Consider the following 19,906-nt stretch of genomic DNA (forward strand, 5'->3'; position numbering starts at 1 on the left):
CAGGCAGTTTAAGGGACAGCAATGGCACCAACACCTTCACATTTTCTGGTTTTTTACCTCCAGTACGAATATCAATTACACAGTCTGACAAGGAGAAAATGAAACTGCAGTGTTTGGCTGCAGGTATTTGGTTCAATGGTTGGGGCTGTCTTTAAAACCCTGTAATGACACCATCCCCATGGATAAGAGAGAGATGGGRTATTGTGTGCATTCCTACAGTTTGAATTTAAATTAAAATTTGCTGTGATTTAAGATGTTATCTCCTCTGAAGGTCTATACTTTCCTAGGAGAAAACAATTATTCTCAGCTAATAATGTGAATTGCTGGGTTAGTGATTAGTATATTTGCAACAGAGCAWATTTGCTTCCTATTGACAAAGACTCAGTTGTATTATTTACTGCCTGATAATTTCAATCTGGAATTAATCCTTGACTTGAAAGGACACCTATTCTTTAAAGCTCATCATCCCCTTGCCCTGCTTTTGCTTATGCCTTCAGTTTCGAGGACACATTTTTCTTCATGATTTGCAGAAGTCATTACCAAATGCTTGCAAGTCCATCAGCCAGGTTACCTTGATAATTTCTTTTATGAACAGTAATAACAACAGTGTCAATAAATAAAGCTAAATCATGCCCAGAGGAGAACAAAGTAGTCACTYGTGAGTTGTGCTTGCAAAGATTGGCAGTAAGAAGGTTGCAAGGACATAATATGAGTAGGCAGCGTTATCCCCAYGTCTCATTTTGAAATAAAATTAATTAGGGCACCACCCAAGGAGTTTACCCATAAATGTAATGCCAAGCAGCAGGTTCTTGTTACAGACTGAAAGGGGAACACAAGGGTTATGACCCCTGAGCAGCTCAGGACAGAAAACTGTAGTGCTTTMTCCCTAAATCAGCTCAAGAGCAGACATCTAACTTGTCCAGGATCTCTATGTGACAAACAGAAATTTCTGGATTGTTCTCCACATTGGCTTTAATGCTTTGTGCAGTCTTACAGGAGAGCAGGGTCACTGCACTGGAAATCTCTGTGGTACAAACATCTCACCTTGAGCTCATTCCTTGTCATGTATGAGGAAACCCTGGCTGAGCTGTGCCTGGGATTAACTCAACCCTCATTCCTTCCCTGCCATTATCTCACAGGCTGGAGGAATTAATTCCCAATGATTGTGTTGCTGATAAGGGAATTCCCGGGGCATCAGTGACCGAACATATTTGATTTACATAATCTTGCCTAAAAATCAGCATTTCATTTTCATCACGTCACCAGATTCCAACTACATCAATCAAGGGAGGATACTTGGGGAAGTCATACCTGAAGAGGGAAAAAAAAAAAAGCAGAGAAGAGGAGACAGAAGGTGATTTTCCCAGATTTTACTGTGCTGTGAGACACCTCARAGATCTAGTTCATCTTCTGAAGCGAGAAGGAACTGTCAGCTTTCCAGTGAGCCACACCACCACCCTAATTTTCATTCAGAGAAGCTGCCACCCACACCTCCACGAGCCTGGGGCTTGCATAGACAGCAGAGATCGGGGCTGAGCCCTCTGCCTTTGCACCATGACCTGTGTGGWACTGGGAGAGGGCTGGATGGAGCTCTGATTTAAGATGAGGTAATGGGCAGAAAATGGTTTGGGTTTGAATTTCGGCATTTTCTTTGGTTGGATTTTAACATTTCCCTACTTAATTTTCCCAGCTGGATTTCCTTCTCTTAATGAAATCCTATCTCTATTGCCTATCAAGGCAATATTTCACCCTCAGTGGACATGGGAAGGTTGCAATAATCATATTCATGATTTAGGGTTACACTTCAGCCTTGAACTCTTCCTTTTTTCTCTCTAACCAGCATTYCTTCCCACAAATTTTATACTGAACCTTGGCCTGAGGAGACAGGGAAACCAGTTATTTAGAGTTAAATGTGCAACATTTACAGGAAAAATCTGCTTTAACTGACCTGGACTAAAGACATTCTGCAAAACCAGAAATAAATATCAGCAAAGTAACAGAGTGTCAGGAGCCTGAATAATATCTGGCATCCCAAACCCAAAACCTCAGAAAATCTTGAGCCCCTAATGTAGGGGTGGCCCCACACAACTAGACACAAAGGTGACATTATTTCTGTCCTCTGCCAGGTGGGATGTGAGAGGGGACAAAGTCACCCAGCAGGGTCCCAGAGCTGGGCTGAGCCGAGGCTGTGAACTCGTTATGGACTCTTTGGATGGGGTCAAAAGAGGGCTGTAAATAGTTATTCTGAAATATTTATAGGACTAAGGGCTCGGGAAGAGGCTGCTTTCTGCAGAGCAGTTTGTTGTTCAGGGGTCTAAGGGAAGGGACAGTGCTCCTGGGAAGATTTCAAAGCTCTTATCCTTATCCTAAATAAGAAAGGATAAAAGAGCTGAGTTTATCACTCMAAGATGTATTTTGAAGGGCCGAGTACAATAATATTCTTTTCCCACTCTGAAGCAGGAAATTTCAAGGCTAAGAAAGGGCTCCCTCTGGAGAAATCTTACATCTTCTGAAACCCCAGGACTGGAGTGGATCCTGCTCCTGTCCTGCCCATGGCACTCCACAGCTGCAGCCCTGGAAGTTGCATCCTCTGAGCAGTGTCTTTGCTTTGCCAGAGTAACAAAAATGAGGAATGAAGCCACTTGAGCTCTGGCTTTTTCTCCTAATAATTAGCTCTGTTTGTATTCACTGAATAGCTCTTTTATTTATTTTCTMTAGCAAAGAAAAAGCTTTGCAGGGAATTCCAAACTTCTTGGAGAGAGAAATCATCAGTGTAAAATCYGTAGTGGACTGCAGCTGTATCCTTAGGAGCAAGCTCCTAAAGCTGGGGTAAAGCCCTTCCTAACAGRATCACAGCCTCAGGCTGGGCTCTGTGGGTTCTGGAAGCTGTGGGCAGGACAGCTGCAATCTTGGTGTTTGTTGGTTAATTCCCAGCAGGATGGGGACAAAAATCATCCAGGATTTGTGGCCTCGGGTGGCTTTGAGGTGATAAAAAAAAACGGCACTTGGAAACACCGGTGCCATATWATAACAAGGAATCTACATCTCCCCTGAAAACACTCAGGATGTGCAGGCTGAGAAAGCTGGAAAACCATTGCACCGGCCYACTGAAGCAGAAATTCTTATTTTCYCCCCCATAATTACATTCGCTTTGCTTGAGGTTTGCACAACTYCCATTCAAAAATCTTTGGCATTAGTCAGGGCTGTTGGCTCCCTAAATTTCCTAAYCATTGCTCTTTTCTTTACCCCCTTTTGGCTGACATCTCTGGGGTTCAGAGCCCGGTGAGCTGTATCTGATGGTGCTGCTGTGGCACCTTTTCTGTGTCTGATGAGGGTCCTGGGTGCAGTTTTTTGACGAGCTGGGACCAGTCAATATTGTGGGTAACTGCTGCCATCTCCTGGCATTTCAATCCCMAAAAAACTCGGGCATCATCAGTGAGGTCGAGCGTGATCGTTTAGTTTTACGTATAAATTAATGTGTGTACATATATGTGCGTTATGTATATAAACACTCATATTTTACAGGTGAATCAAGTGCTCAACAATAAATATAAATCTGATTTTTAGCTTTTTCGAATAGTACTTCATGGGTTATTACAGTAATRACTATGTACACTTCAAATGTTAAAAATTATATATAATTGCCTAATTCTTTGCATTATCATGGGCCAAGGTGGCTGAATGTTCTTCAGTAATTCTCCTTGTTCACTGAGAATGGTAAGAAAAATCTTCTTTTGATAGGTTTTTTTTTTTTTCTGGTTTGTAATCATCTTACAAAAAACTTGTCTGAGAAGGACAGACTCAATATCAGCCCCAGAATCATACCAGTGTTTGTGCCTTCAGTACACATAAATTTCTGCCCCARCCTGGAAAAACAGGGCTCTATTTCCCATCCACAAAGGCCTGGCCGACTTGTTGTTATTTCCTTGTTTTTCCAACAAATGTCAACTCAAATTGCCAAGTTTGATCTCTGCTTTAAGAGTCCCAAAACCAGGATCTGAGATACAGCAGCCCTGGTRAAATGATTTGCCATCTTACCATAACCTAATTCAAATAATATTCCTGMTATGAAGTCACTTCACAATTCAGAAGCATCACTCAGACCGATTCCTGGATTTTGTGGCTGCTCTGAATGCCATCATCCCCAGCCTTCCTCCTCCACCAGGTAACCTTCTGTGACAGCTTGGATRAACCTGCACATCCAGGGAATCTGGGTCATTTATTAGCAGTTATGAGAATCTGTGCCAGAAAATCCACATAATGAAATCAAGATGGTCAGGGCAGAAACATCGATATGGAAAAGCAGGAACACAGATTTGCAAAGGTTTTCTTACCAACCAGTCCATCCTATGCAATCTCAGGCAGCTCTGTCACATAATCCTGCTTTTAAATTCCCTGACCTAATTTAAAATTAGTCGGGTTTTTTTTATGCACTGTTTTTATCAGCAACCTTGTCTGAAYATTCAAATATGGGATTTTTCTGCTTCCTGAGATTTCAGCCTTGTGCAGAATGTCAACTAGCCTGGAGTCAGGACAACTCGAAATCACCTCCGAGGCTTTCYGTGCAAATCTCTGACCTTTATCTAAAAACTCGCTTTGTAGAAAATGCTTTCTGATGGTGTTTGCTGATGCACGTTTTCCTACGGGCAGAACACACAGGAGGGGCTCACAGAATGCTGGCTCCAAAGCTCTGCATTCTGAGTGGGACATGAAAATTGCAAAATTCACAGCTGGCARCTCCCACCTGAGMCCAGCCCTTCCCAATTCCCACCTGAGCCCAGCCCTTCCCAGTCCAAGGCTGCTGCTGAACCTGAGCTGAGGGAAAATGCTGATTTAGTCTCCTGCTGATGCAAAAGAACCTTCACAGTTTCTTTATTACATTTCCAGTCTCTCTGGCTCTTTATCTTTCACTKGAATATTACCTTGAGCATGTTGCAGTGGACGTGATGAGAGGACTAATCACTCATTTACCCAATAACTTTCCAGCATTTAAATTTCTTAACAAGCCAGAGCTGATTCAAATCAAAAGCTTTCAGTGGGTCTAGGAGAAGCAGGATCACTGAATTTTGTGTTATGCATAAAGAAATCCATGCACAACYCCACTCTCCTTGTGCCATGAGCTCTTTTCCCAGACAGTTGCTGCTGTCTGTACCACTGCTCTGAAAACATGGCCTGGACAGTTAGATACACACAAAGAGCTGCAAATAAAAAGAAAGAGCTCACATCCTTAGAAATACATCCAATAAGGGAGTGTGCTGTGGTCAAATGGTGTGSCAAGCCTCAAAAGCAGTGCTTCTTKTTACRAAGCAGATTTTGGCTTTTTRRTGTTGCACAGCATTTAAGGATGTTTCATTCTTCCTCCTACCAGAAAATTTTTCAGGGTAAGGATTTTCTCAAGTCCTRTGTTTGGAAATCCAGGGTGTGAAAGGATTGTGGTAGAAAGGAGACTTAATTGAGTTGGGATYGTTTGAGAGAGGAAGGATGAGGAAGCAGCAAACATCAGAGAAAGCCCCCACAGTGTCAGGGTACAAAGTTACCCAGCACAGCCCCTGTAAAAAGGCTCAAAATATACATTAAACACAAACACTACAAGAGCCGTTCTTTTTCTTCCAGCCGTTTAATGTGACAGAGAGAACAAAAATAAAGTCCATTGGAACAGCTGCAATTTCCAGTGACGACCAGACACAGATCAAATAAAAAAAAAAAAATAAAAGGAGGTTTTAAATGAAGAAAAGGAACCAAGGGACTGGAATTGGCTATTTCACACACAGAGTTGACAGAACTTCTAAATGAAACTTTCCATTAAAGCACGACACTGGGTGTTATTTACAGTGGGACTTGCAGTGTGTGTACATTTATACAGCACTAGCATCACATACAGCAAAGAAATTTATTTCATTTTGTTTCCTTCACAGTTCCCAGGCTYGATTCTTCCTAAAAGCAGCATTTGCTAATACAACAGTGAGAAACTGAGGGAGAAACTTAATGAAAAATAAAATTAATAGGGCTCCAATCTACATAAACCTAAAAATATCCTCTCAGGTTTTTTGTGTCCTTTGGGAAGTCAAAGGACAAAAGCAGGGACTATAAATGGACCTCGGGCCTCCTTCAGAGCATCAGAGTATATTCTGCTGTTGGAGGTCTCAAAGCAGGATCTGGAAGGGACCTGGACATCTGCAGAAAGCTCAGCTCCATGCAGTCCTGCTCTGTGCCCTTGTGTTAGCCCAGTCTTGGGGCTGGACCACGCCCAGACTCAGGGAACATCCCTCAGTGCCTCTCCAGCATCACTGAAGGACATCAGGATGGCTGAGCACTCCCYAGTGTGCAGAACATCTGGCATTGGGTGTGGGTTTGCCAAGACTGACCCTCTTCAYGGTCCAAAAGATCCATTCACCACCATCTGTAAGTCCCACAGCATTTCAAGGAATTTCAAAGAGTGATGTTCACATGGGCAAGGAGAGGATCACCCCACCCAGCACAAGCTGCAGCCACCAGCACAGGGCACAGCGGAGCCAAAGGCAGGAGCAGGAGCTGTCCTGCACAACTGGAGAAAATAAATCACAATACAACAACCTGTTAAATCAACAGGGAATACAAGGAAGCAGAAGTCTTATTGTAATACCAYTGCTCTTTAATAATATTAACAGTGCTTGGTGCTCCTGTAAAGSTCTCTGTCTGTGTCTGCATGCTCAGAAATTCAGCAATGGTCTCCTGTAGAGCTGAAGACACAAAGTCCCAGCTGGCCACTCTGGGCTCCCCAAACTCACCTTCCCCACTCCACACTGCCCCTGGTAAGTGCCATGCATGCTTGAGGAGATCCAGCTGTCCTCTTGAAGAGATCTTTGGGATTTAAGGCAAGCCCCCTGTCTTGGTGCTCTGCATCCCTGTTGCAGTAAAGCTCACGAATCCGTGGAAATATCACTGTGCAGAGATCATCAGAGGCCCGTGGTCAGCAGATTTCTCCGTGGATGGTGCAGTGAATCCAAGAGAGAGGATGTTCACTGTGGCAGGCGTGGGCAGGGGAGATGATGGAGAAGTGCTGGCCCTTGCACAGCGGGGGCAATGCTGATTGTGCAGCAGAAATYAGGCTGAGCCATCAGAAGGGCATGAGGAAAAATCTTCCCCTGCTTGGGGCTCAAGGCTCAGCATAGCAGGYGGCCAAGGCTTGAAACTGAGCCCAAATTCAGAGGGTCTGCAACCCCAGCTGTGCTCTGAGAGCAGCAGAGTGACACCTACACTGATTTACACCCTGGCAAGGACAGCTCAAACACATCGGGGATGGTGGCTGAGCCTGGTGGCACAGAGCAGGGTGGGAAATGCCAGTCCAGGGGCACAAAGGCAATGCCTGAGCTGCAGCTGCTGCCCTGGGTCCCTCTGCTCCTGTAGAGGCAGAGCATCCAGGGCAAGTCATCTCCAGCTAAGCAGAGTCGTGCACTGCCTTTGCCTTTCACCTGAGAATGATGGCAATCCCTTCAGTCCAGTCCTGGGTGTCTCAGCTGGGTGATGCGAGTTCTCCTCTGCTTTTCCTTTCTTCCTTCTCTCTCAGTGTTGTCCTTTATCCCAGGCTCTCATGGACCAGCTCTGGTGTTGTTTGTTCTCTCAGGTCACAAATTCCCTGGTCAAGCCAGGGGTAGGAGCCTTATCCCAAAATCTGCAACATCCCTTAGCCCTCAACGGACTGACGCATGGATTTTAGGGGTGCAAAGCATTTCCATTTCCGTTTCCATTTCCATTTCCATTTCCATTTCCATTTCCATTTCCATTTCCATTTCCATTTCCATTTCCATTTCCATTTCCATTTCCATCTCTCACTGACAACAAGATCCTATTGCTCTTTACCTTGTCCCAGCTATTCTGTGAGTTGAGGGTTAGCAGCCTGTGAAAGAGATGTTCTGGAAGGAAGGAAGGTTTCTAAGACTGGATAATATTTCCTAATATTACCTTGCCATTTCTATGTTCTGGAGACTTCAGTTTCTTCCTTCTCTGAAAATTAACAGGGAAGTTTTGCAAAGCAAGTGATGTCATTAATGTCACTGCAAAATGTCAGYGGAGAGCACAAATAGTCAGTTTTGCTGTGAGCATTGGGTGATAAGTAAATAAGAATGCTATGCAAAACAAATATTGAAATAAATAGGTTCTGGCTCCTCAGARCAGCAGAAGTGAATAGCCCAGAAAATGAAACAAAATTTTGTCCCCCTGCCCAGGTGCAATGTGGTAATTTGCAAGCACAGCCCAACAAAATGCATGAAACCTAAAGGCCATGGTGATCTTTTGTGTTAAAATACATATTWAAAATGTTTCTCATCATGCAAAAGGACCAGATATTCTTAGAGGAAAAAACCCACATTCTGGGCTGTGATTCTAAATAGAAGCTAAGAACTGCTGCCAAAGRATATAATTACATTCACTCCTACCTTAGAGAAGGAACCTTGCTGTTTGGAAGACAAATAAATAAAATGAATTTTAAAAAGCCCTAAGCTACCCATAAAATGATGAAATGAGGCATAATGAGCTCAGTTATTACAGCARCTTGTGATTTTATCAATTTCATAACTCTCAGAATAAAGGTCAAAAATCCCAAAAAGCCCGTTGTAGCCTAGCTGATCCATAMGTGTTTATCCCTGATTGACACAATGGTGAAAGTGATGCTCATTAGAGGCTTTTTCCTCCTTGGCAAGGATTTGCTGTTTGTGATCTAACCCCATTGTGTGTCCTGCAGGATTTCAGCCTAACCTTGCTTGGTTTTCTTTAAAAAAAAAGCAACAAAACACCAAAAAAAGAAAAAAAAACAAGCTAACCAAAGAAGATTCAACAAAAGGTAAATGAGAAAATCATCAGCAAAAGTACAAAGGAAATTTTYATGTCACAAAATATCCTGGTTTGACAAATTCCCTGCGCTGTGTGGTGGTTTCAGATCAATTCTGGTCTATTGCTGAGCTTGTTGAAAGGATATAATTAGTGTTATCTCACCCATTGTGAGCATTGGTGTGTTATTATTGAACAGGATTATTTTCATTCTTATTTTCATTCTTATTTCCCAAGAAAACACAGCCCAAAATGSACAACTCACTTTACCTCTAGGTGCCACAGGACTTAACTCGTGTGATAAAAAGGGCACACGAATTTCAGAAATGTTCTCCACAGGATATCAAACTAAACTGTGCCACTTAATGGAAAATTTAATGTTCTGTACAGTGAAAGCTTGCTGTGTGCATTCCCTGTGTAACAAGTTAAATGGCTTTAAGTAACTGTGCTTACAGTGCTTCAATGAGACCCAAGTATATTAGAAAATCAAGCATCATATTCTTCAAATAATATGGCTAAAATGCTGGTAAATTCACAGTTACTGTATTCTAGGTATTAGGCAAAAATCCCCTATTTACACTGGATAATATGTACACATTTGGTTTGTGGAATGCTCCAATATCATATCRATTTCTCCTCTGTGAAAGCTGTAGGAAAAAGACCCTCCTAATCATTACAGAAATATATTTTCCCAGCCACTAATACATTTAAATATTTGGTATCTGGATGTTAAGAATGAAGCRTCACTAAGCTGGTCATGACTCCTGATAATCTTGAATTACTGGGATTTGTTTTTAGTGCCACTCTTAAAGGGTGCAGAAATTAAAAATCCTAAATTTTAACTGCAGATCACTCCAAAGGGTGTATGCACGTTTGCAAGTAGGTGTAAATACACATATAYATAATTATTTAGCTATTTCTCTTCAAGACCAAGAAGGTGCCTAGTGATTCCCTGTGCCCAAGTAAAGGGCTTTGAAGCCCCGAGTCTTCTGAGAGAGCTGAGCACCCACCCTCACATCCCCCAGAAATCAGGACTCTGGGAGTGGTAATCCCAAAATCAGCACAACTGGGGCCACATCTGCAACTCCTGGGGTGGGTTTGTTCCCTGCCTCCCCCGGRTGTGTCTGAGCATCTGTGGGTGCCCGAGGAGTGGTGTCACAGCTCAGCAGGGGCAGGAGGGGAAGGGTCTGTCCCCTGGTGTCACCCCCATTGTCACAGAGCTGCTTTTGCCTCTGGTGTCCTTGCAGTGGGGTGGACAGGGACAGGAGGGCTCTGCAAGGGCTGTGTGGGGGCTGCATGCACCGGTGGTGGCGGTGAAAACGTCAGAAACGATGGTTTTGTTCAAATCCCTTCGTGCTCTTCTCTCCCTCCGCCGTCTCGCTGTGAGGTACCGACAGAACAGCGCAGAATGGACGTTTTGGGTTTTCCAAACGTGGCTCTTTTTTTGTTCTTCTTCTCCACCTGCCCCCTCCCCGAGCCCCCTGGGCTCTGCTGCTCACATCAGGACCTGTTCTCGAGTCTCTGGCAGGCGCAGAGCCAGCAGCCCACCTCCCACCAGAGCGGAGGAGGCCAGCAGGATGGGAACCACCTTGGTTATCCCCACGAACGAGGAGAAGATGGAGTTCCCCAGGATGGCTCCAAACTTGCAGAGCCCRTTGAGGATGCCAAAGGCTGTTGCCCTGCGGGGAGGAAAAGCAGAAAGCAAAGGTTAGGTTCTGGCACAGCTACAGAAGGTTTGGGTGGGTAATTCTGTGAARGCTCTTGTGCTGCCCAGGCTATGCTTCCAGCAAGTAAAGCTGGGCAGAATAAATAAATAGATAAACAGATGCAACTGGTTTGCTTGTCTGTGTGAATGAGGAGAATGTCTGTGTGTGCYCATTTCTCCTTTTCATCTCGCCTTCTCCTGAGCCCTAGAATGGCTCACTCTGCCAGCCTTTGCCCTCCCCAAAGCCAGCAGGACAAAATCTGCTCTAGACCTCCTCAAAGCCCTGGAGTGGATTGTCACCAGAGAAGCAACCACAGCTCTCCTCCAAATCCTGTTTCACGCAGCAGCTAAAAGCACACTGCTTTCACTGCMCAGTCCTTCTCCTTCATTTCTGGCTTCCCCCAGAAATCTGAAAAAGGCAAAATGGGCTTATAATGATGTTGTAAAGAAAGTTTTAATCTGCAGCAGATTTTCCTGAAATCTTCTATGCTTCCCAAATCATTCTGTGCACAGGATTGTCTGCAGGTTTTGGAGGGGAAGGCTGACACAGGGGTGAGCCATGACAGGAGGCTGGGGGATGCAGTGTGAAAGGCCAGATATCCATGCACATCCWTGGAAATGACATGGATATCTCATTTAGTGCCCCTGCCTTTGGCACAAGGTTTGGAACTAAATGATCCTTAAGGTCYCTTCCAACTCAAACCATTCTGTGAAATCATGATTCTGTGATTCTTGGATTTATCAGCCCAAAATTTCCATACATCCACACGATCCCTATGTTCAACTCTCCACACATGCAGAATTATCCTTGCAAATGTCAGTGCTGATCCAGGATTACACAGCCCTGAAGGACTGGAGAAAACAAAACAAATTTWAAAATACCGCTTCCTACACGTCATTAGAGCGGCTTTTTCCATTGGGAACCGAGAGGAYAAGGTCAGAGGGTGGAGACTAAAAGGAGGAATATTGTGAGCACCTTTTGTCCGTGGGGTAGAGCTCCACGGTGATGACATCCAGGGCGTTCCAGGCGGCGATGCTGGCCCCGCAGAAGAGGCACTGCCAGCCGATCATCGCCGACTCGCTGTTGCCGAAGAACAGGAAGAAGCAGCACACGGCTGAGATGAGCATGGAGCCTCCTGTGGAGGAAAAACCGACAGAAAAACACTGGCACCAGCTTCCCCCTGTCTACAATCACAGCTGAACAAACTCATTTGTTGATAAAGATGGCTTCCTGTCCTAGGTTAGCTGAGTATTGTATTCCTATCATCTGCTTATGTTAGAGGAAAGTTAAACAACCCTTCTGTAACTATACATTAGTTGAGACTGCTCTGGTTTGTTTGGTGATGTTCTTCCCTTCAAGGATAATGGGAGGGAAAGGGACAAGACACACAAGTTGTTTTTTTTTTGGGAGGCTCTGGGGATCAGCGGCGGAAAAGAAGCTGTCTGCTCTCTGGGACTGCTCCTTTTTTTTTTTTTTTTTCCTCCCTTTCTTTGGACGTGTTTTTCCTCAAATTTTTTTTTCTTCGTCATCTGAGAATTGGAGGATTCCTGTGGCATGACAGGCGAGAAAGATCCTTCAGTGAATCACTGGAGAGACTCTGAACACCCCTCTGGGGGCCCCGGAGGGGTGGCTACTCCCAGGAGGGAAGAGAAAGGCTTTTAAGATCTAACAGCTGGTTCCACAGGTTTTTTTTTTGTTGTTTTTATAATTTTAAATAAATAGGTTTTTTTTCCCTTTTCACTTTCCTCTCTGTGGAAAAGTTTTTCTCCAGGACCCAGGTGGGGAAAAGAGAGAAAGGGGGAAGGTTTGTTGGAACTTGGGAGTGTTTTGCTCCCATTAAATTCATTCAAACCACAACACTTCCAAGCGATGGAATTTCATCCCAATAACAATTAAATCTACAAGGATCCTAAAACACCYCAATGCTGCCTGTCTGTCATTCTCTGATGCTGGAAACCAGTCTGGAAACATTCTCAATGACCACCTGATCTTGCTGGTGGTCCTGTTCTACAARAACTGTGGAAACAGGCTTTTCCAGGCAGGATTCCAGCATCTCAGACTTCCAGATGGACCCAGGAAGAGCAGAGGCAAATAAACATGAAAGTCAAKGAGGAGGAAGCATCATTGTGAAGGTTTTTCAGCTTGAGTTTCAAGTGATAAGCTTGTGCGTTTCATATCGTGTTGAAGTCACTTGACACATTTCTAGTCCCAATTAGGATAATTTACAGCCACTYGTATGAAGCACTTGAGGTCTCTTTTAATTATAAGAACATCATTAGATTTCATGGCACATTTGCACAGGAGTCATACTTTTATGAACATCGCTGAGGGAGAAAGTGAGAGCATTCATGCTCAGTTAGGCACCRTTCAGATTCAGAAATATTAATAGCTACATCATTGCTTTCTACCCCATTGGGAATTTTCACCTGAAAGATGAAATTTTTTTAAAAAAACCAAACCATTTTTCACCAGAATATTCTGTTATCACTGAAACACCTCCAATTATTACCAGAAAAGCAAACAATTTTCTCTGTTRCTTGGTGTTTTTTGAGTCAATTTGGCGCCATCCAAAACAATTTGGATGCTGAAGTGGAACTAAAACACTTCACTTTGGGCATTACATTGCATCTTGCCACCGCCTATGAACAGCTGCAGTGCAGGACTCCTTGCCCACTTTTCCTCCACAATGTGAGGCCAAAATACATCCCCACAGCATGGGGTGGATGTTCCCCTTACTGCAGAAACACAGCCCAACATTAGGGCACTGWGAAAACACCAAAAGTTCTGCTGTTTTGTACAAGACAAGGTTTGGCCAGATGTGATAAAACCCAACTGAAGTCCCAGCGAGGMACATAACACAAAGCAGAAATTCAGTTTTCTTGCTAAGCTGACCAGAAATAATATGTTCAACARAGTGATACAGGTGGGATGCCAGAAGGCTCTTTCAGTTGGAAATTCCACAGTGAAACGTTTCAGCATGTCGTTACTAATTTTTGTCCTGCACTCTTCATTTTGCAGGAGAAATAAGCATTCAGGGCTCCAGCTGTCATCTCAATTCCAGATGAAAATGCTGAAATGATGACATGTTTGCAGGATGGACAATCTGATTCTCGTTCAGCTTCCYCTAATTCATTCGCACAGACCCTCTGGTTTGTTTGGGTCTTTTCCAAATTCATCACATGAATGCTCATTTCCCYTCATCAGTGGGGTCATCTTGCTCTGTTTTAACCTCCCTGAAGGTGAGGCTGAGCTAAACCTTCGCTCAGTTCTCAGARGAGTGAGGGGTGAGCTCAAGGGAGYGATTTATCCCTTGCCCCTGAGCCACATCCCTGATTTTATTAACTTCCCTGATTTTATTAACTTCCCCTGGCTGTCCCTCAGAGCATGGCTCCTAAAGAACCTGGAGAGCAAGGTCTGAACCCCAGAGGCAGCAAAACCAGAAATTCCCAAAGCTGAAATTCAGAAATTCATAAAGCTGACAAGGTGATAACTCGATAACTTATTCCCACGGTGCTGAAGGGTGGCACCTTGCTTGGCTGTGGCATGGTCAGTTAATTTACCATATGGTCTCTGAAACTGTTTGTGCAATCATTTTCAAATCAGAAAAAAAAGCAAAAGAGGGAATTCCTGGGCTGTCTGTCGAGCTGCCACATCAAATAACCTCTGTGAATATTCATTGCTACAAGCAAAATGTTCATTTATTTGCACAGATATTTGGGACTTCAGCAGCAACTCAACAGCACCAAAAGGTCATTTTTTAGCTCTGATCCTGATGTGCTGAGCACTGGAAAAAACCATGCAGGATTTGCTGTGCTCCCACCATGTCCTGCCCCATCACCCACCGTCCCCACTCACCGATCATCTTTATCCTCCCRATTTTGTCCATGAGCAATGCAGAGATGATGTTGCCTGGCAGCACGGACAGGCTGCCCAGGAAGCTGACCAGGTAGATCAGGAAATCGTTGTCCTCCTCAAAGTCGATGTGGCAGCCTTCCTTCTCCTTCATGAACGTGCTGTTGATGAGCCTGCAGTTGATGAATTTGTGTTCGTAGAGATCTGCGAGGGAAAGAGGCAAAGGCTTGACCCTGCTTGGCTGAACTCCCTTCATGCAGGATCTAACCAAACCAAGAACCCAAAAGGAGCTTCTCATCCAGTGGAAATGGCCAAGGAGTTTTTATTTCAGTGGCAAAATCCGAGTTTTTGGAGTCTTGATAGGTGCGAGCTCACACACTCCTGTTTGTGGAGTCAACTGGAGAGCATTCCCTTGCCACAATGACAGGGGAAGGCAGGCTTTGATTTCCACAACATTATGGTTTATTCCTTACTAGAGTGGAAATTTAAAGCCTTTTCATAAATTTCATATATTAATGACAATTAATGAAAAGCCCTTTCATAAATTAATGACAATTTTACTGCTTATGATCATCARCCATTAGTTGCTTCAAATTATATTTTAAGCCAAATTTACTGAGTAGAGCTGTAAAGTGCCAGCAATTTTGCCATTACGTTTACCTGTCAAGGCCTGAGCACAGAATTTTGCATTTCCCACACAGCACCCAGGGGCACCAGAGGCCACGGGGTTAAAATCAGTGATGGAGCAACCTGGGGTCTTCTAAATCAYCCTCTTTTTTTCCATCACTCTCATCACCCAGCACACACACAAACACACCATCCTTTCTCCCAGACAGTAGATAAAATAGTTCTTATGAAATAAGAACTTTCTGATAAAATAGTTCTCAGTTATGGAGATGACATTAGGCAGGAATCCCATTACCTGTGTTATAAAAGACAGTGGAGATGATGGTGCAGTTTTCAAAGAAGGTCTCAGTGGATCTCACATCTTCAAAGTAGCAGTCCTCAAATAATGAATCCTCAAATCTCACTTCCTTGAATTTCATGCCAATGAATCTGTGGGGCAGGAAACAGAATTTCACTGTGTGCTTTAAGGTATTTTCTACACCATGTTGTGTGCAGTGGCTGTTTCAAGAGACAGAAATGACAATTTCTAGAAGTTTAYAGAAAAGGTGTTGCTTGAATGCATAACTGTTCCTCAAACTCCTTCTGGTTTTTAGTAGAGAAAAGAGTTTGATGACTTTTTTTGAGACATSGGTCATTTAGGATTTGGGCAGTTTTTCTATTCCTCAAAATAATCACATCAGAGAAAATGAGCTCCCAAAGCTGAGGGGATACAAATGCTCTCATGTTCAGTTCTAATCTGTCTGAAGAAGACAGAATTTCACTCAATGCAGGGCATTTCCTTCATGAGCTGACCTTGCTGCCTTCCTTATTCTACCCTTTCCTCCATCATAAATAAAACCAGACCTTATCAGGAGCCTATTGAGCCATTTGGTGAAAGGTTTCTGACAGTTGTTTAAACTCAAAGTGATTTTTTAAGTGAAAATGCAGCAGGGTTTCTGGAGAGAGTGGGGAGATTATCTGAGTTCTGCTTGTAACCATCTCTGCTCGAGGTTTATTGCTTATCATGTGAAATGAAAACAGATTTCACTAAAAATAATAAACTGTGTCAGGTGATGGATTTCTCCTCTGATGGGAAGCGTGACATGTCTGACCTGGCTGCCTGMAGGATGACACAATATTGATTTACCTGTGAGATTTCACAGGAACACCGAGAAGATGTATTGGGTAATGCACGGGCATGTTTGGAAGATGTAAGAGCTATTAAGAACAAGCATTATTGCTCCAGTTAAAGAGGCCATGACTGTCACCAGATGAAAAAAACCCTTCTGACATAAACTCTGCAGCTTAATTGAATTGAGCACTTACAGCACAGTGTAACGTGATGGCTGTTTGCACCTTTAAATGAGCACTGCAGGGCTTCTTGGCTGAGCCCACTAACAGAAATTATTAATGCAAAAAATACCACARGAAGACTATTCAAGTGTTTTGCTCCATATAGAGGGTCTCGGGGTTACAGCAAAACTGAAGCTGTTCTGCATTTGCTCAGTGATGTTTTTGCCTGTGATGTTTTTATTCCCAAAGGCCGTAAAATACCTTTCTTTTCCCCCTGCAGTTTGCTTTTTTAGCACCCAAATTTAAAATAGTCAGATAGCAATGGCCTGGTGATCCGTGGAGTTTTTGCACAGAGATGAGGGCTGGAGGGAAAAACTGCTGCAAATTATCTGAGATGAGGTCTGGGCATTATTGGAATTAAGCTTGATCAGGTTTTAAATATTTGAGGTGGAGAGGGCCAAGCCAGGAGAACAGTGTTTTACATCCCAGTTTTACATCTTCATCCAGCAAGGTGCTGAAGRTCCTTAATTCTCAAAGAAATTAGTGAAAGTTCAGCATAAAAAAAAGTGTCTCCAGGCATTAAAAACTATGCCTCTAATCCCTAAATTTGACCAATATCTACTTCTCACCRTTTTCTTTTGGGCACCATGAATTTTGAGCCTAAGTTTGCACCATCAAGCACAGCTCCCTACTGCAGAGAAGGTCTCTGGGAGGACATGAGAACACATCTTGGGGTYCCCAATCAATGTCTACCAAATAAAYAATGAGGAAACAGAAGCAAATGATTTCTGAGGGGATTGGGGGAACAGGGCTGGGCAGTGAGATGTGGTTTCAGCTGTGAAGATTAAAACAGTGGGTGTTTTGTGTGACATTGAACATCCAGTGGGACCTCCTCACATGGTGCAAGGCAGCTGGAGCAACATCCTGATAGGTCTGGGGCAATGAGATCTCCACAGAAATTACATGGGGATGTTTTTCCACCTTTTTTATTGGGATTCTGAAATGTAGTAATGGAACGACTCAGATTAGATTGCTGTGGAACATGGAGTGATTTGTGTCCAGGCTGGATGCAGAAAGAAAAAACACCAAATCCAGCCCAAATAGGAGTAAAAAAGAAACCACAGCAATGATGCTCTGCTGGAGCAACTTCACTGCCTTCAAAACACTGAAAGAGAAGGTGACAAATTCATCTGTGGGGAGACAGTGACTGCAGTGGGAGCAGCACCCTGGAATGGCCATGGCACCGTTTGCACTAACTGCCTGCAGGGTGGAGACCGGGATAATTCATATCCAGGACTTCAGGAGAAACAGCTTTYTATTTTGGAAATACAGCAGCAGAACAATTTCAGTGCCAGTTATAATTTCTGCTGCCTAAGCCCAGTAGATGTCAGTGTGGGCTAAGGAAAGAGAAGTCACCTCAGCATCCTCAGCATCCAGAATTGCCCAGCACAGCCAGGTGGGCACCCCAGACCCCAACACGGGTGGTGTTGGTGGAATTCTGGAAGCAGAATTCCCCACAGGCATCCTCTGGGTTCTGCAGAAGTCAGGGACCGAGGCWGAGTATGTGGAAAAACAGGATTGAAAAGATATTTTGTTTGTCAAAAACTGCATTTGGGATTTGAGAGATTGAGTGCCCAAAAGAACAACAGAGAGGTTCAAGCTGATGGAAAATGGAAAAGAAAGAAAGAGCTTTCTAGGAATTTATTTCGGTTTGAATACATCAAAGCAAGTTCTGTTCACTTACTTGTCATTCCTGTATTCCCCATTTCTATGGATCTGGTTTTCCAGGGTGAAATTAAAGGTGAAATGGGACACTTCTTCCTCGTCAAAGATCTTCACTCGGGAGTCATACGCTTCGTCTTGGAAATAGCGGATCATGTCAGGGAACCAGACAATAAGGCCATAGTAACTGGAGCAGGATGGGASACACATCAGGGATACGAGATTCTTCTAATGAGATAATTCCCAACCTGTAAACTTGTTAAACTCCAAATGTGAATGCGTGTCTGACAAGAATTCGAGTTCATTTCGGACAGAGGACTGAGCAAAGTGTTTCTCCACTCTAAGCACCCTGCTGATCCCAGAAACMCATTGGTCCATTCCCCTGCCCTTGAAGAAGGATAATTCATTTCAGTTCCCCTTGGCTGAAGAATAAAGAAATGTGCTAACCCCAAGAGACAAGCAGAGCAGAAAGAAATTTGGTAGATGTCTGCAAGTGTGCTGTTTAAGTGAAAATTAAACAATTAGTGAGACTCTGGTAGGGCTGTGTCTTTTTCTGTGTGGGTGGACAAGATCAAATGAAAGATTTAAAGTGAGAAAGTCAATATATTGCTCTGCTACTGACAAATTCTTGAGTCCTGATTTGCTGAAAGCACCTCGTACCTCATTTGAAGCAATCAGATGGATCAATGTKTGTAGGAGAGCAAGGCTTAGTTCACAAAAACTCTTTAAAATAAGACCAAGATTAATTTTGTAATMGTTTATTTACATGTGTAAATCGCTACTCAGACTCTACACAGCCCTTCAGTTTCTTGAAAAATTTAAAGAAGTACCTTCCTTACCTTAAGGCCATTGTAAACCAAACCACAGCCAGCATCAGTGTGTTCATCCTGTACTGGGCTGTTAAACAATATAGCACGTTGTCCCAGACCTACAAATCCACAAGAAGAAATTAGCTGCCAGGACAGCCAGGCAGACACTCGACAGCTTAATTTCTGAGTGCATCAYAAACCTAATGCCAGCAAAAGGGCTTCATTAGGGGAAGGTCAAATGTGTGGTTTATACTCAGTGTTTGTTCAAAATTACATTTATTGAGTAAATGGCTCAYGAAAAATCACGCACTCAGCTCTGTGCCAGGGTCTTGATCTGAGCCCTCTGCAATGAGCTGGAGGGCATGACCAGGGCTGGTGATGATGAAGAGTCTCTCTCAGGTTGTATCAGTAAATGTGGATATGAGATTGCTCTGAAACCCTCTGACAACTTTATCTTTTCAAATATACGAACGGTATCAGGGGTGCCTTCAAACCGAGCTCCAAATCTCTCTGAAGAGCAAAAGCCCAAGCACAGCTGGCACTTTAGGAGGTATAAGATGAAATCAGGTAGGGATGAAGCCAAGCAGGAGGCAGGATAAGATCTGTTCTTGACTCATTGCAGAAAATACTGCCAAGAACACGAGGGGATGTAACTCCTCAAGCTCTTAACTCACCACATAAGTGTAGTAATAGCAAGCAACTGCACTGCTATTAGTTCAGAAGGACTTTCCTTTACTTTCAGCTTATCCTTAAGGACTAGAAATTCTAATGAGGTTTTCCAGAAATGCCCACGTGAGAATCAGGCGAGCAGCATAGCAGGTGTGAAAAGTTAAATTAGCCAAGGAGACAATACACCAGCGTTAAAAACTCAGTCTCAGCAGGAACAAAGAGCAAAYGCTTTCTGCCTCCACTGCAGGTGGTAATTTCACTTGGGCTGAGGGAGAGAGAATCAATATTTATCTGCTCAGGAGGAGAGCCAAGCACTTGGGGCTGTGGCTGGCCCTGGGAGCTCTGTTCTGCTCATGACAGTGATGCTCATGGGGACATTTTGGGGACATGGCAACTTGAAGGTGCACACATCTGCAAAGAAAATGCAGCCACATTACAGCCCTT

The 19,906-nt window shown here is 43.7% G+C and overlaps 1 protein-coding gene across 1 annotated transcript in view; it reads right to left on the reverse strand.

Annotated features, from left to right (window-relative positions):
* Positions 1-5,604: 5,604 nt before the first annotated feature.
* SV2B (synaptic vesicle glycoprotein 2B) overlaps positions 5,605-19,906 on the reverse strand; it is a 58,427-nt gene continuing 44,125 nt past the window's right edge. The window contains exons 8-13 of the mRNA XM_057365812.1: positions 18,824-18,912; positions 18,007-18,171; positions 15,286-15,419; positions 14,367-14,567; positions 11,487-11,646; positions 5,605-10,484 (exon numbers count right to left, since the gene is read on the reverse strand). Of these exons, the coding sequence (XP_057221795.1) occupies positions 10,301-10,484; positions 11,487-11,646; positions 14,367-14,567; positions 15,286-15,419; positions 18,007-18,171; positions 18,824-18,912 (933 nt within the window). The 3' untranslated portion in view covers positions 5,605-10,300. The remainder of the gene's footprint in view (positions 10,485-11,486; positions 11,647-14,366; positions 14,568-15,285; positions 15,420-18,006; positions 18,172-18,823; positions 18,913-19,906) is intronic.

This window comes from Malurus melanocephalus, unplaced genomic scaffold (assembly GCF_030028575.1).
Source record: "Malurus melanocephalus ecotype Western Australia unplaced genomic scaffold, MMel_1.1 scaffold_58, whole genome shotgun sequence".
In the NCBI taxonomy this organism is placed as follows: Eukaryota; Metazoa; Chordata; class Aves; order Passeriformes; family Maluridae; genus Malurus; species Malurus melanocephalus.